Source organism: Apostichopus japonicus, chromosome 10 (assembly GCF_037975245.1).
Source record: "Apostichopus japonicus isolate 1M-3 chromosome 10, ASM3797524v1, whole genome shotgun sequence".
Classification (NCBI taxonomy): domain Eukaryota; kingdom Metazoa; phylum Echinodermata; class Holothuroidea; order Aspidochirotida; family Stichopodidae; genus Apostichopus; species Apostichopus japonicus.
In genome coordinates this window covers 10,127,623-10,146,059 of record NC_092570.1, presented here as the reverse complement: position 1 = coordinate 10,146,059, position 18,437 = coordinate 10,127,623, and the positions used below count along the sequence as shown (strand labels likewise).

The 18,437-nt window shown below is 33.9% G+C and overlaps 1 protein-coding gene across 1 annotated transcript in view; it reads left to right on the top strand.

Annotated features, from left to right (window-relative positions):
• The window catches only part of LOC139974942 (uncharacterized), a 33,593-nt gene extending 15,857 nt beyond the window's left edge, over positions 1 to 17,736 (top strand). Inside the window, exon 2 of the mRNA XM_071982499.1 lies at positions 13,726 to 17,736. Coding sequence (XP_071838600.1) covers positions 13,726 to 14,225 — 500 coding nt within the window. The 3' untranslated portion in view covers positions 14,226 to 17,736. The remainder of the gene's footprint in view (positions 1 to 13,725) is intronic.
• The last annotated feature ends 701 nt before the right edge of the window (positions 17,737 to 18,437 follow it).

The following is an 18,437-nucleotide window of genomic DNA, read 5'->3' as shown; positions in this document are numbered from 1 at the left end:
GAGGCCAAATGATTGTAATGTTTGAGGTTAATTTGAGGGGTATGGTTTGATAAATTAATCCAGACACAAATCAAAATGAAGCTTTAACGTCTTGTCAAAATGCGACATTATAACAACTATTTTAGGGATGAGGAGACCCATACTATATACTCAAGCATCCACTCATATCACACAGATATTTCAATTTCCAAAATTGTAAAAGTTAAAAACAAAGTAAAAGTTGTAAAAGACACAAACTTCAACCATCAAATTTAGCTTTGTATGACAGAGAAAGTAGACTATGTGTGAAGCACAACTCCCTGAAACAGTTAAGAGCAATCTTACTGCGCTAGGGAGATATCAAATCGTATAAAAGTCGTATGTAGGCTATAGAGATGTAAACCTTTCATTTCATAGTGTCATCATAAATGATCTGAAACACTTTGCTTTCACTTTCTTTTGCTTTTTTTCATATATTTTCAAGATAAAATGTTAACATCGTTGACGCCGAAACCATTGACATCATTATAGTTCTTGTCAAGAACTAAGCTTCATTTACAGTTACTTGTATATCCTATATAGAAGAATCATAAATAGTTATGTGTTTGTTTCCCTTTCAACATGAATATACGAATGTTTGATACATTTGGTCAAAAATGAACATTTCTTCTTTTAAATTCGTTCATTTGCTTTATGTGGCTTTCGATGGAAAATACGTCACCCTTTCAAATATAAAATGAGAACAACAGCAGTTCAATAAACCACGAACATGCTAACATATTGGGTAATTGCGAAGAAATAGCATCATGCATCTAGAGGTTGTAAGCGTTGGCTTAAAAATATCAAACGATTGTGTTTTTGATGAAAGTATCATTTTCTTTCAAAGCCTCCACATTTTTTTTAGTTAGCAATGTAGTAGAATTAGGCTTTTGATTCTTATTGTATTTATAACGCAGACTCATAAAATGTTGTTTAGCAAAGTAGGCTAGCTCTCTTAGATGTCAAAACATTGGTTTTCACACTACTTTCAATAATCATATTATAAAATAGTTTGATCTGAAACAATTTTGTAACATGTTTCAAAATTCTCGCGCCAAATCTCCATCAGGTAGTCAATGCCAAGTGTTGAAGCTAGTAAAAGAATTAGCCAGCAGGTGTCCCAGACAGTACAACGTTTTCTACCGGTCGCTAACTTCAAAACTTGAACATATCCCGCTAATATCAGTGCAGATATCGGCTAAACCGATAACATATCACGCCTTTGCAGCCGTATGTGCCAAGATGCGTAACGACCATGTTGATGCTAGTGACGATAATTTGAGCCTACGCTAGACGGATTGGCGCTTGACTTTCGATAGCAGAAATAGTCGATCAATATATGCTAACACATGTACACAAAGAAGAACATAGGTTCAGAAGTGTGATAGTCAAAGCGTGTTAGGTTTATGTTTGCAAGTCGATACTTCATAGTTGCAACTGTTAATGAAACGCTCTGATTTTTTATTCATTTATATAGAAATACATACATGTATCGTTAGCAGGTGGAACTTAGAGTGCGTGAAAAATTCGACCGTTTTCTGACACTTAAAAAGCCAACCAAGTTAAGGACAAATGTGATCGCGCTAACTGCAGGGGAAGTATTTTTTGTATTTAGCTTTTTGATTTCATGTGGTGTAAATTTCGATGCAAGCTATCACAGCGCCTCTCGTCTGCAATAATACAGTTAACATTTACAATTTGACATGAATAATAACGTTGTTTGTTCTTGCTACATGCTGATAACTTAATGTAAAATGAATATGCATGACCTGTGTATATTGACAGGTTACTTTAATTTCTTGCCATTCCGTAACTTGTATAGTTTTTAACTTTTTATGCCAACGAGAAATGTGAGGTAATAATGAAACATTGGCAACTTTGCACAAGTGTTTCTGTTCCCAACTTCTGCAAACCTTGCACACAAATGCATAACGGTTATAACCATTCTGAGCTGTTCAATTACATGATTTTACCGTAAACAATTTATGTAGGGCTTGATAGCAGGTATACATCAACAGTGTTATGGCACGCACATTGGGTTGGATCTAGAATAACCTTGCTCAAGAATGTCCAACAACTTACAGAAACTTCAACAATGACGTTTTGTTTCATTGATCAAAATAGCCATTTTGATCAGTATCAAACGATATTGCTACAATGTAACCAATATATTTCATCATTCGACAAACCCTTAAACCTTTATTTCGTTGACAAACCCTTAAGCCTTTGTTTCGTTATCCTTAATGTAGCTATACTTAGTAGCATATTGGCCGTAGTACACTTTACCGGCTGAGCCTGTTGTTATCGATGATAATATTACAAAAGTGCTATGACGAAAAACTCTGTGAGAAAATTTTTTGGTTTCATTCTTATAATTGACCTGATCTTTGAAGGAACCGAGCTTGCTGACATCCGATACACTCAGATATCATCATAGATATTTCAAAATGACGAGACCAGGTAACCAAAAAAAAAAAAAAATACGCATGTGTGGCACAAAACAGATGACTCAGTCTTAAAAAAAAACGATATAAGGTTTCCTCAAAAAGCGAACGTCCATTGTAATAAGATGGTCTAAGCATGAAAACCGGAAAAATAATGCGAGTTAGGTAATTTATCTGAAAGATCAAACAAAAAAACAACATACAACAGAGCAGTTCTAAGCAACACATAATGGGAAGTAAAATTAAGAAGAAAGTCTTACGATTGGTCAGAATAAATGTTGTGACGCAGTCGTAATTTATTCCTGTCTTACCTATTTAACTAACTTTCTCTCCTATTTCTTATTTGAGCTAACTTAAATTGGTTTAAGTCGTTCTTATAGGATCATATCGATTGAACTCTGCACATGGTTGTACTTAAATAAAGTTATTGTTACACTATAGAGACTGTTTCTTTTCTATTTTCATTCATATTTTATGTCGCAATTGAACCATATTTCGATTATGAGTAATCATTTATGAGAGGAAGCGAAACTACATTACGTTCGGTTTCTATAACGAGAATGTATACTTTCAATTCTAATCATATTACAGTATGAATTTGATGGCGATGTATAGACCTATTGCATATATATATATATATATATATATATATATATATATATATATATATATATATATATATATATATAGATATATATATATATATATATATATATATATATATATATATATGTATATATGTATATATATATATATATATATATATATATATATATATATATATATATATATATATATATCTGTTATTGAAAGGAAAGTGATTTTACATTGGTACAACCAGTGTTCATATAAGTGTCATCGATCCTCATCGGCAGTCCCAGAAAAAGGGAGAATATTCCGAATACTAAATTCTTGTTTATTGCGTAGCTTTAAAACATATTTTGAAAACTTACCTTATAGGTCGTGGTGTTACTTCAATTATTACATCCATAATAACAGTAAAAACTGACTAGGCCCGGATGGTGTTGCTTCTTTCCTTGCATCTAAATGATCAGTAAAGAATTATTTTGTCGGTACCTACCCTTTCATAGCAATTAGAGAGTATTTCCAAGACTTTACTTTACCCATTAGGTTGTGTTATGGCATCAATCATATAATATCAACATTAATAACATTATGAGAGTAATTCCAAAATTTTACTCTACCAATTAGGTGGTATGATGGCATGAATCATTTCATCAACATTAATAACAATAAGACAGTATTTCAAAGATGTAACTTTGCCCATTAGATTATGTCGCAGCATTAATATTTATATCATGATTATTAACAATATGAGAGTATTTCCAAGACTTTACATTATGTTGTGTTATGGCATCAATATCTACATCAACATTAATAACAATTTGAGAGTATTTCCAACACTTTAGTTTACCCATTAGGTTATGTCGCGGCATCAATAATAACATCAACATTAATAACAATAAGACTTTACATTAGGTTGTGTTATGGCATCAATATTTATATCAACATTAATAATGACAGATTATACTCAGGAGTCAGCACTAAAACTCGTCTATTGTGTGGATTCATTCAAACATGTAACAGACATTGAGAGAATATTCCCAAAATGTCAAAGCAATGAGACTGTTGTTTGGTTTTGCTTCATCATTCCTTACATCAATATTAATAGTAAATCTGAGAGACCATTCACATGTAACTCTTTCAATCTTTTATGTTTCGGTGTTGATCCGATCTTACACCAACGTTTAGTAATCAAAAATATAAAAAATCTAATATTAAAAAAAAGGAAATTCAGTACTGAGAATTGGACCATAATTTTGCATTTCTTACAGAAAATCATTTTCTCTATACTCAGTTCTATGGTCGTTGACCTCCATCACTTCTGGTAAAATACATAAGAAAGGAGATCAACATCATCTTTAGGGAGTATTTTACAGCAGAAATGTTCACAGTCGAAAAATACCTTACACCAAATAAAAATGAATAATTAATGAGATGAATAAATATTGCTGCTGATCGACATCTCATGATATACAGGCTTAAAGCAGCATCGTTGCTATCGTTACAGAACCGGGGAAGCAAACGTCGCCATTTTGAATAGTTAAAACCCATTGGTACTGTTTCTACATTGGGTTTACGTACAATACCATGAAAAGAGGATTTCAAGAAGCTGTGGGCGAAATAACTGAAACTTACCTTAAAGGGGGAACTATGTACAACGCTTATGATAGATAAACGTTACTGGAATTTATTTAATGTTCAATATATTGAAATGTTGTTTTGCAGTCAAGTTCGCTTTATCTCCACAACGAGTGTCATTGGAAATTAACTTCAGAGAACTATGCCAAGTAGATGTAATTTCCGTCACGTTGTACTTCAAAACTCCCTGAAATATACAACTCTAAAAGAGGTCAATGGTTCTATATATAACCCTTTAACGAAATATTGCAAATCATTTGTTATTCGAAAGCCCGTATTGCAATGCTTTTAATCCACTTTTTACGATCTTTTTATACCTTCTGATTAAATTTTATAAGAAGTAATCTTTGAATATAACTCATTTTTGCCCACCTGATTGGCCAATGTGAATTTATCAACTCACCTATCCCACCACCTACTGCGACCAGATGAGAAATTATGCGTAAAACTCTAATGACATCTTTCGCTTTTCTACGAGGTACAGGTTAAGAGTATACGATATCAGCCACGGGGTGGCACAAAAGTGAAACGAAACAGCGTTATTCTTTCCTTCTTGACCTAGGACATAAATATGAGAGCCTTGTTCATCTTGTTTCAACATTTTTTTTGTATTCGTTTTAGATTTTCGAATCATGGGCAGTATGTGTATTATTATTATTATTATTATCATTATCATTATTGTCGTCGTCGTTATATAATGATAATGAAATATAATAATGAATCATTATAATGAATAATAATAATAAATAAATTAAATAAAAATAATGATGATGATGATGATGATGATGATGATGATGATGATGATGATGATGATGATGATGATGATGATGATGATGATGATGATGATGATGATGATGATGATGATGATGATGATGATGATGATGATGATGATGATGATGGTGATCGATGATGATGATGATGATGGTGATCGATGATGATCGATGATGATGATGATGATGATGATGATGACGTGGTGATGATATTTGACTCGCTTTAACTCTCTTTATGCATTGGTAATAGTTGACTTTGCACAGCGCTCGAATAGTTTACCAGTAATATATTAGGTGCTTCACAATATTCCATTTTCTATTTCACTTTTATACATTTTATGATTGTACTAAAAGAATAAGTGAAACCAGAGGAAGTTATTATGGATGTGACGCCATGCCTCCTATACAAATTGATACTTTTACTTTATCTCTCTGTATAGAAGAAAGTGTCCAGCAAGCCTTACAGAGCTTGAAGTTGACTTGATATGAAGTTTTGTTAAGACACAACTCTTTGTATGTGATTTCAACTGGCATACCAACACGTACATGGTCTGACGTAGTTCCAATGAAATACATTCAAATGGTTCAGAGACCGTAGAAAGTGAAATATATAGCAAGCATATACGTTTCTAGGTCATTATCATGACTATGTCGTGTTTTCCCACCGGATTTTTGACAAGAGGAAAAAATCTGGCCTCCTCGTGCGTTTTTGTGTACACGCTGCGAGTGTTGCCAGTAGAATAATCGTGATGTTGGCACGAAAGGTTCCAACAGCCCACAAGACATCCACAAATTACGCTCTCGATATCTCTACCTGTTTACTGAAAAAGATAACTTAAGGCGTTTATATTGATGACAAGTATATGTTTGAAACATAGGCAACTTACCCAGTTACGGAAATGTAATAATAAAAAAAAAGATATGAATTAATTCGTTTATTTCATGTATATAGAGTTATAAGAAAACGATGCGTTGATAATCTTATGATCCTGTTTGTTTTCTTGAGTTTGTAAGGTTATTGACGGTCGGTGCGTATAATTTATTAAATAGATGATCCGTTTTAACTTTAACTATTTGATCCAATAACAGTCCGTCCAAGTTCGAAAAATGTTTTGTTATGTCTGATGGTGTTCTGCCTGTCAAAGTATTTTTTTTTTTACTTGAATTGTGAAATGAATAAGCCGTGTAATGTCGTAATATCCTTTTAAGAAACAAAAAACATGTTTTACGAAATGATGCCAAATCGTACTTGACAAATTCTAATAGTCACGTTACTCTCGATGAAGAAATAACATAATTGGTGAGGGAACAGTTAATAAGTTATGGTGCGATATTGTCAAGCTCCTTCTCATTTGGGATCTTGATAAAATGACTACCTATAACATAATGCTGTGAGAACAATTTATTGGTGAAGTATAACTAATGAACTACAAAGCGAACTTTGAGAATAAATACTCAATGTGATATTTGCTTGATCTTCCTATATAACTACAATCTCCAACAATATCAGGGAAATAAATAATCTAGTCAAACGATTCTGGGATAAAGTTTATTCTTAACTTTATAGCATAAACAAAAAAGGAAAACAGGAAACTTTGGTGGAAATGAGGAGGGTGTGAAGAGATGGGGTGATAGGACCCTAAAATATTTGGTACAACAGGATAGGCGATCTTCTCGAAAACAACTTGAGAAGGATATAACATATAACAAACAGTTAAGTTGTATGCTATACAGTAATATGCATAGTTTCATGTATAATGCATGCAACTATCAAAACAACTAGACATAGTTATGCTGTATGTATACATATAAGTGTTGTATGTATGACAGGCATATATATAATATAACCTTGGTGGTATGGAAACCTTCCCTCAAGATGTGGTGTGCGGGTTTAAAATATCGTGAGATTTGCTAGAAATTGTCTTGTCCCCTTCGGCGCAATATGGTCGAAACTTCCGACTTTTGCCGTAGTATATAGTGAATATGGTATATCTTGAGTATATACACACCCTCACTGCAGCCAACATCAAATTAACCTCAGCCCTCCAAACTTACATCATATATAGACGGCCATGGTGTCCCCTTAGGAACAAACAAACGGGACAGAGACTGGATTCGCGGAGGTCTGTTATGCATGGTGTAAAATCTTTGTGTATACATCTTAGTACATCATAGTACTGGGCAACACACAGTTCAAAATGGAGGGTGTTCACTCAGCGAGAACAATGAGCGTCGTACAAATGTGTGTTTCGTTTCTCCAATGTATGTTATGTTATATCTGCCTGTGTATGTGTGTATTCAACATAAAGTCTCCACTTGGTTTGGGATATCTTAGTGTGTTTCTGATTGCTTCATATAGGCATATTTTAAGAACTGAATTGTGTTTTCTTAAGATCTCTTCCAAGTACGTATAGTTATAGTGTATTACACGTGCTATGCATAGCATTAAATAAACCAATGAACCAAGTACGAAAACAACTTAGAACGACTGTAAAGATAATGATTAGATAATTTTAATTGTATATAGAGTTCTGCATCTCACCATGCATTGATTGAACTCAGTTTTCTTTGTTCGAGGATGGAGATGGCGAGATAGGGGAAGAGGAACAGAACCGTCTAACCCCATGCTCTTGACATCTACATCCGTCTATGTTTATCGATTTATTTCCACCCATGCATTCGGATATTAAGTATTTCTTTTCCCCATTTTCTTCAAAGGGGGTATCAAAGATATACGATGATATCTCCATTCACACTTAACGGGTCGTTTCTTCGTTAAAGTACTATGAAACACTTAGCCAAGTTGCCCCGTATTCAGTACATTCATTGTCTGTGATAATCTCATCCAAAATATGTTGGAATTTTAAGAAAAGTTCTTTTTGTTTCCAAGATATACACATTTGAAGTTTTTATAAGTCTGGGTCACTTATTAAATATGTGTAAACTATGACGTGGAGTGTTGCGCTCATCAAAATTTCTTATTTTTAGCCCTTAATAAGTTAACCCCTATTTACAAATCTACATATATCAACCGAATAATGTGATGTTCCTCTTTTCAAAGAAGTCAATAATTTATTTCAAAAAATCTCATGAGGTTATAATTTGGGGTCAGTATCCTTGAAATGAACGTGATAATAACAAAGGGATACCATAACAGCAAAATTGGGCAGTCACTACCTTTACTTCATCAGTCTGCATAATTAGCTCATGTTTATTCATAAATAAAACTATAATTAAGAAAAGACTTGTAAAATGGTCAATCTTTGATGGGATTTGCAGCTATTTTCATGATTCCCGATGCCTTTTAGAGTTATTAGGACATATAGGTGTCCGTATACCTTCTACATGATATCCATAGGCTTAAAATTTCATTCATGACGACTAGAACAATTGTAACTGATGTTACAGCCTCCCATGATATTATTGTGTATTATTTTATTTGTTTGCCGAGCATCCATACAATGGCTCCTAAATAAATCTACCCATATATCTGCAAGGAAACGTGATTGAATCTCTCGTACGTTTCGTGATTAGTTAATATAAATTACATTGCACTCGGAGAAATTAATACCAGCAATATTCACTAAGTCCTGGGTATTATTTTCACTATTTTAGTTATTTCACTGAGCTCCCCAGATGTAATGTAGCCTCTCATTTTCGCAACTCATCAAGTGAATGATCTTTTTTTATTTTTATTTATTGCTATTAATTATGGAATTCATATTTCGTACCACAATGCGCCGGGTTATTATACGCTTCTTATTACTGCACACTTTACGAGTGATTTACTTTGATGCGAGGATGTTTTAGTTTGGATAAACATCAAACGAATATGATAATAATTCCAGTAATATAGTTTGATAGGTCAATTTTCAGCTATACATCTAATAGTTGTATTTAATCGAAAAATTCAAATCTCAAAATGGAGTTATAATAGCAACGTTAATAAAAAAAAGTCTCTTCAGACATATGATATGGAGACCTATATATTTCGCCAATCAACTGCATATTGGTCATCTATTCAAACGTGTACAGAACATACACTCATACATTAATGAAACGAATGTTTCTCACAAAGTTCAATAAAGCCGCAAGGAAGCTGGAGAGCGTTGTTTTTAATTAACATAATAAATACATAGGACTACATTTTTGAACACTATAGTTCAAGATAATTAGCTATTTTCGAACTGCTTGAATGTATATATAAATGGTAAACAAATTCCCATGACAGTACATAGTGTCGCCTTCCCATAAGTTTGAACCTATATGCGTACGTTTTGAGGGAAGCTGTCTTCAGTTTGCTGGTTCCAAATTATCTGTATTATATATACTTATAAACCTGCAGTGTTAGTTTCCAATGGGCAACAACTTCAACTTGTGAATTCAGCAGACCTTTATCCACAGATTACAAAGATCTGTTTGTTTTGTCATCCCCCACCCTGGATATACCTAGCTGGCTTAGTGTGTGTCATTGTGTGATATTTGCAGCTATATAATCGGCTGATACATTGCATCTAACTGCCAGATGCTTTCACGTGACTGTTAAATAGGGATTTATACCATAACGTTATAACGAAGATACTTATTTAACCGAATTAAATATTAGCTAGCAAGAATATGGAATTTTCAAGTTAGAAAAATTATATATATATATATATATATATTTGATAAAAATAGAAGGCATATCATATGCGACCAACTGTGCAGACATCAGGACAGCAAGCAGTGAAACAGAACATAAAAAAAACGAGATAAGAAAAACTAGAATTGGAGTGATCCTCGTTATTGCGTCATAGCAGGATTAACTTGTATTAAAGTAAAGTAGGCTGTATTCAGCAGCTAACATCTCAAAGATATATACAAACTTACGACTGCTTTCATAGAATGTTGAGCTAAGTTAGACAAGGACATGTTTATATTTCTGTTGCGGCAGCTAGCCTGATTAAGTATTTCTTATATGTATATGTCTTTGCTTGAATCTGATTCAATTGTTTCTCTGATTTGCAAGTGGTTGTCTTTCTCTGTTGGTAAAGTTGATCAATTTATCGAGAATGATGAAATATGAAGTGAAGGAGACACTACGATTTAACAAGAAACAGACAGTGTGTAGTCCCTTCGTTAACAGCAATGAATGAGATTTAATTCTATACTCTAGAATTCGTCTCTTCACTGTGTTTTGACATAAAATAGAAATGGATATGCTCTCGTCGGTACTTTGTTACCAGGATATCTTTATAAAAAGCTTTCCATTTCGAAGTAACATTGTCGCTTTTGCAAGCATACTCAATAGACAATTGTATAACGAAACTTGTGTATACAACTTCTGTACAAGAAAGTATGCACAACATACAAAAACCGTTACATCAATCGAAAAAAGGTACAGCCGCTGTTTTCAGGGTTTTTTGGAAGAGTATTTTTATTGATATATATATATATATATATATATATATATATATATATATATATATTTATCCCTTTTGGCAGCAATTAGTAAGTTAAGCAGCAATTACAACGCTAAATCCGACTAATACAACTCCAAATATGTTTCAAGTAAACTTATCTCAAATCATGAGTGAGTGGCCTAGTTCTTTTCAAAATGTCTGCCATTGCAAGGAACAACCATAAACTATTTCAAATATAGTTCTTTAAAAAAAAATCACCAATTACTAAAGACCTTCATCTCTGAAGGGTGATTGTACACAAATGTTGAATCATTCGTTTAAATGTGCTTCCATTTTTTTTTTCTTAGTGTCAAAACAGAAGAAGATGACATTAATTCTGAGTGTTATGAATCACGTTATCTTCTTTAATATCAATTATCGGGTCTGTCGTGTCCATTGATGAATATCCTGACACCAGGCTATTACGCAGACACTACTCAGCATGGGTCTAATACGCCATTAACTTCCCCTTCTAACAGCTTTCTAGCACAAGTTCAATTACGTAGCGGAACTGTGACAATGCATGTGTATATCTGCATTGCATCTCTTTCAAATACCCTTCAAATAAATGGGAAAAGAGTTCCATTCAGCCAGCCATGGCGCATATACTGATTCATAGTCAGATAATGTTTCGTATTTTGACTCGTTCCCTTCATTCACTTATCATAGAATCGAAGAAAATTGCTGGTCCTTTCAAAAAGGGGTATAGGTCTCAAATTAGCCAAAGATGTCGTCGCACTTTCGAGAAAAAAAAATCTGAACTATTTTTACTTGACGTGTATATCTATACACCGTCAGCTATTCATGGATCATTCGCTTTCTTTCTTACTATGCAAATCTGCTTAGCCGACACTTTATTTTTATTTTTATTTTATCGCAATTAATTTACCCCCGTTGATTATTTTTATTTTCCTAGTGCGAGGAGATTTTGCTATGATTAAATTAAGTCTTTTCTGACGATGATACTGCAGCGGCATAAACAAGTCCATAGTAATTATTTCTCAGTTGAGCAGGGTACAATTGCAATAACGAAAACGTATACCCCTTCTTTTGTTGACAAAGGATATTAAACTAACAGATAAACAAGGCTGAGAATTGCATAAATATATCACAATTAATTGCGTCAAAGAATAATAACTAATCTGCGCCATTCTTTATAATGCCCCCCCCCCCCCCTCAAATGAATAACAAATCTGCCCTTTCTTTATAGTGCCCCCAAATGAAAATTGCTAAGTCATTTAATTTAATTTACAAGAAGAAATCATTGTATATGTTTGGAATTGAGCAGGATAGTATACCATGGAACTTTATTCAAATATGTGTTGTCTGTACATATATACAACATAGGTAGCCTATGTATATATGTCTAGAACTGGTCGTGGTTTATTTCACGTTGCCTACACCAACATTTCTTTGCTAAAATATGTCCAAGTGAAGGTAATTTTGTCCGTAAAACTGTAAGGTAACCTTGTAAGAAGAGAGATCAAAGTTACTTGTTTGTTTTAGCTATATACTTTCGAACGGCTCATGTATGCAAAGGTTTCCACTTCAACTTACATTGGAAGCCAAGCTTACACGCAATTACATACATCAGTCCGAATTTAACACAAAATAAATGTTGTAACAGTCTTACTTTTACAACCAATCACTTTGTTTCTTTAAACAAACACAAAATTGATGTAAAACGGCAATTTTCCTAAATCTATTTGATTCATATCCCAGATTTTTTTGAAACAAATGTTAATGTACAAATTTTCCCCATCATTGGTCATAAAGATACATTAGTGTAGTAGTTGTTGGGTAATATCTCAATATACACGATCCCTTCAATGGAGACCTGTTGCTCTGACAATCATGATACTGGTATGCGATTACCTCAGGCTTATGTGAAGGTTACAAGCATTGCACAACCGGTATCTAAAATGCCAAATTTTGTTTATTTTCAATAATGACTTCCCAAGGTCCTATGCCAATCACTTGAGAAAAAACATTACGAAATCAAAAGAAAACCGGAGTTATTTTTACCTCAACGGCGTTCCTCGCCCCGAGTGTTAGCTCGCCTTGTGGAATATACGTTCACATGGCGTTTTCTAACGCAGATAAGAATGCCATAACATCAGTGTGAAGAAAAAAATACCCATATTTATTTGTTTACGAGATAAAATTCCTTACAGTATGAAATCATGTTTATTCCATACCACCTCACCAAAGGTACACACTTTATAGCAAACATCAACTCATCAATCGTGTAAGCGATGAAGCCATATTCATACAACCATGTACGCGTATAGAGGTAGTCTAAACTCTAAAGTGTATTGGCTTCATTGCAAATATCTGCTACAAAATAAAGCATTGTTGGAATATTTATGTTTATTACATTCAGTTATCGCTAGATTTAATAAAAGATCATACTTGATATTGCTTGCGGAGTGCTTTAGTAATATACAAATATCTCAGAAAGGCCAAACATGGTGATCTTGACATGTGATATCACTATGTTCAAGCAAAACATTGTAGTGTTTACTTCATTGTAGAATTGTCACCCTTCTTAATATATTAGTGAATGTTAGTAATTAATTTGGAATCTATCTCAATTTTGATGCTACCAAAGAATTGATCAGATATCGGTTGGATATTCTCTGTGTAGATTCCGGGCTATTACCTTTTATATACGTACGACAAGAGTGAAACCACATCATGATTATCTTGTTTGTTTATTGCAATAGTATACTAATCTCTTACTATCATTTCCCTCAGAGTGTATATGTGTTGGGTGTTGGATCAAGACGCTTTTAACTTATTTCGTATTGTCTTTTTGTTTTCTTGCAGGTGAGAAGCCTTTTAAATGTGAGTTTGAAGGATGCGACCGGCGATTTGCCAACTCAAGCGATAGGAAGAAACATTCACATGTTCATACTTCCGACAAACCATACAACTGTAAAATACGAGGATGCGACAAAAGTTACACCCACCCTAGCTCGCTTAGGAAACACATGAAAGTTCACAGTAAATCCCCACCCCCGCCAGGAATCCACACCGAGAACTCTAATGAAGAGAGCGACAGCTCTGGAGAAACATCCCCTCCTCCTCCGTCCAGTGAAGCCAACTCACAAACCGCAACAACCAACGTCTCTAGAACAACCAATGGAAGTTTTGCCGCCGCTAGTTTAGCGAACAGTGCTGGTACGAACCTCAGTGAATGGTACGTTTGTCAAAGTGCAGGGGGTATGCCAACTCCCCCTAGCAACGAGCCCTCACCTGTTGCCACGGCGATCAAGCATGGTCAACCTCTAGGCATACCGACCGGAAATACAGCTGGTGGCTACTAAAGGTGCTGTTGTCACAAAACAATTTTACCTCGACAAATCATACGTCACCATGAAAGGAAGCTTGAAAATAAGATCCTCAGTCGATCAAAGTCACTTCAGTTCGTTTATGGATCGACTAAGAAAGTATATTGTAACCATGGACATATAGCATACATGATAAACATAGTGCAACTGGTATGTATATACTGATGCAGTTGCTTGTCTACCCACGGTTGCTATGGAATCCGTCATTACAACCTAATTCTACCAATGAGAGCAACCAATTATTGTTCTACATATTTCAAACGGTTAAAATGTATAACGGTCAAATTAAACTCATAGAAACTAGTCCGCATTTTTCTACTAGATGAGATCACGTGACAGGTCAACTCGTGATAGGTTGTAAGAGATGATCATGCGCATGTGTTCCTTGCTTAGTATTTGTATAAATGCCAAAGTGTGTGGTTGACGGTTGATCCTTGTATCACGGATAATCTAGATCTGCTATAGGCGTCATTTATAGTCTTACTTGGTTAAAATTAAGATGTGTAAACCAGTTTCTTATCATAACCGTATTAAGTGTTTACCTTTAACTGGTTGTAAATGGATTTCTTCTTATTTGTTGACTTCTATGGTAGGCCTATATTTACTTCAATCAATCCTTTGTGCAGGCTCAAGCTCTTACCTCACGTTAAAAGTACAGCACCTTGGAAATACTACACCATTCTCCTAATACGTTGCTATGTGGGTTAACATGAGAAGCAAGTTCGCGTGAGATGTTTTCTTAGACCACTCAAAGTTTTGTCATGATTTAATTTATTCAGACCAATTTAGCAGTATACAGTACATCATATAAGTGGATGTTACATGACATATGTTTGCGCATCCTTCACTTATTTCGCATAAGATGATATCTTGGGTCTCTTCACTGTCTGGATCAGGGGTTATAAAACTAGGCGCCCATCATAACTAAAGATTTTTCCGATTATGCTGAGGCTATTCTTAGACATAATAATACCATATTTAGGAGGTGCATTACAGACGTTTTTTTAAATATTCCCATTGGGGTACTGTGAACCAGCAGTTTGTGTACCGACTAGTTTGGTGTGTCACTAACATAAATGGAAATATTTAAACAGCGAGTATAACCTTAATTTGATGGCTATTTTTGAAAGGAAAGATTTTATATCTTAAACTGACGACGAGGTGTTCACAGAAATTTGCAAATTGTGACAAATACCTTGGTTTGAATTACTGCCGGTATGAAAACAATTGTTAAATAATATGATGTTAAAATTTGCCGATTTTGAAGTCAAAGAGATACACCATCGATACTCTTTAAAAACAACATACATTAAATGGCCGACTTCTATCCCATCATAATATTTTTTTATAAATTTTATCAAAATGTACGGAGTATGATAGTCACCACTTGTGTACAGTGGACATTGCCTCTTGCTAAAACAACTGAAATCTCCCAATATTTGTTTATTTAAGACGAACAATTTACCAAACAATTGGTAAATTAAGGTAAGTTTAGCCATAATTTAACTATTGGAGATGCTTAGAAATATAGGTAGCTTTGCAGTACTAGCAGCGTTAACCCTAATTTGTTACGTCCAAGTATAATTGACACACACACATAGAGATATGCGATATTTCACATGATTACTACACCTGTCATTACCGGTACGTAATCAAACCATTCGAAGACATTTATGCAACTATTGTTTTTAGTCTTTGAATTGATCATTCTAAGGCACAAATGATGGTTCAAGAGAACATTATGCAACACATAGATGTTAAGAATACGTTGAGCTAACGCTTCTATATTGCTTAACATATTAAAAATGTACACAAAATTGTTCGAAAAGGGTTTTTACAATGCAATTTTAATATTGATTTCAATAATTTACACTCTGTTTACGCTCTGTTGGACTCAATGGGTATCCGTTTATCGGCATAACATTGGAATGCATTACATTGGTTACTTTCATTGTTTGTTGTATGATCGTGATAAATACATCTATAATGTCATCCAATTAATGTTATTTTTATGTATTCTAAATGCAGATAAGCCATGCGTCTAATTAAATGCGATTTTGGCCAGTGTGGGGGTGGGGCTTGGTTCGTCCGGGTGGGGGGGGGGTACCGTACAAGTCTTAATTAAGAAGAGGAAATAGCGGCGATTTGCTTGTAAGTTATCCATCATTGTCGAGGAACGTCTTAAAACTGATTTTAATGTGAAGCCGATTTGTATCTGTACTGTTTTGTGTAATTAATTCTTCGAGTGTTCCTTCTACGATTAATCGTTTGATTTTATCATATTATAATGAAATTGTTACTATTAACGTTTTAATTATTATTATGTGCAAAATGTGCCAAACTTTATTATACTTTAAAATTTCTTGAATTTAGCAAATTTAAACAAGCCACACGAACGGAAATAATTATATTTTAATAAAATATGTTCTTCCTTTGAAATAATTCTACCAAGTAAAAGAAAAACATCGTTTTAATGTACTTGCACCTGTTAAATGTAATTGGACATTATTTTGAATGAAACAGTTCTTGATTTTCTCCCCGTGTTCCACAGAAGTTTGTTTAATATTAGCCAAAACATTGATCTTTTTCTGGAAGAAAAATTGAACACAATGCCATATCGAGAGATAAAATACTACAAGTTACAATCCCGGCCCATTCCCAGTTTGATTTGAGTATAACCTTATTGTTTTTTTCATTTAAACTGTTTTAAAGATTGTCGCTTTAATTAATTAACGTTACTTAAGTACCAATTTTCGGGATGTTACCTAAAAATTTACAAAAGTAAGAGTGGATCATTAAGACAGCAAGAAATTTAAATCGAAAAGATTAAATCTATAATTTTATTAAATCTTCTTTCCAATATCAAATGTTCTTTGGTCTTGCAATTACTGATTATTTTGTTAATTCCCTATTCAATGGAAGACATTCGATAATTATACGCTGATTGTTTTCTCCATGCTTCATCTACTGATCTTATCTGAGATTTCCAAGATTTCTCCTGTTGTGACGTCAGAAATGTATATGAATTATTTTTAGGCTAAAGTGGAAATATTTGCCAGGACAAAAAACGTCAATGCTTAAATTAAGAGATACGTTGACGTCGAGGACAAGAAAAAGTCAACCTCCACCCCCTCCAAAAAAAAATATATATGAAATTGTATATAACCAATGTAAATTCTTTTCTTTATAGAGAAATTGTTATATTATGTAGCCTATTATTTTATCAATTATCATGACTTTTATTAGTTTTCTTTTTAACCCTCTCACCGCATTGTTTTCTTATTATTATTCTGAATTTTTATCCCAACGATTCACATTTTGAAAATAAATTTGTGGATACGATTTTCAAAATGATTGATTTCACGCCATCAGCAAATTTTGAGTCTTGCTTCGTCCCGGTTATCTCCTTGGTTTATGTTTATATTCTAATTTGTGACATTGATGACTGCCTGAAGAAAAAAATAATCATAAAAAGTACAAACTGTCATTTTCTTCTTGTTCAATTTTTTTGACTTGCTCTTGTTTATCAAAGACATCAAAGTTTGAACGTTTGTTGGTAGTAACCCTCTCTATAACGCAGAAACTGTCTTTTTGCTATCATGGAGGCGTCTTCTCTTTAAGTATACGGAGGCGTCGTCTCTATAAGTATATGGAGGCGTTTTCTCTATTAGTATATGGAGGCGTCTTCTCTATAAGTACATGGGGCGTCTTCTCTAGCTATAAGTGTATGGATGCGTCTTCTCTCTCTATCAGTAAATGGAGGCTTCGTCTCTACAAGTATATGGAGGCGTCGTCTCTATAAGCATATGGAGGCGTTTTCTCTATCAGTATATGGATGCGTCTTCTCTAGCTCTCAATTTATGGAGGCGTCTTCTCTATCTAGCAGTATATATGGAGGCGTCGTCTCTATTAGTATATGGAGGCGTCTTCTCTAAGTATATGGAGGCGTCTTCTCTATCTATCAGTATATGGAGGCGTCATCTCTATCAGTATATGGAGGCGTCATCTCTATCTATACCACAGTAGGTCTTACCCTTTGAATATTATAAACGAACCATGATAAACATAAGACAGAGATATAATAATCTATTTATGATCCAGAATCAAATAGATTAATCGTAGATTCAACTAATTTAGGTTACCTATATTAACTTTTGGGGTTTATAGTTACCGCTTTCTGAAAACTTC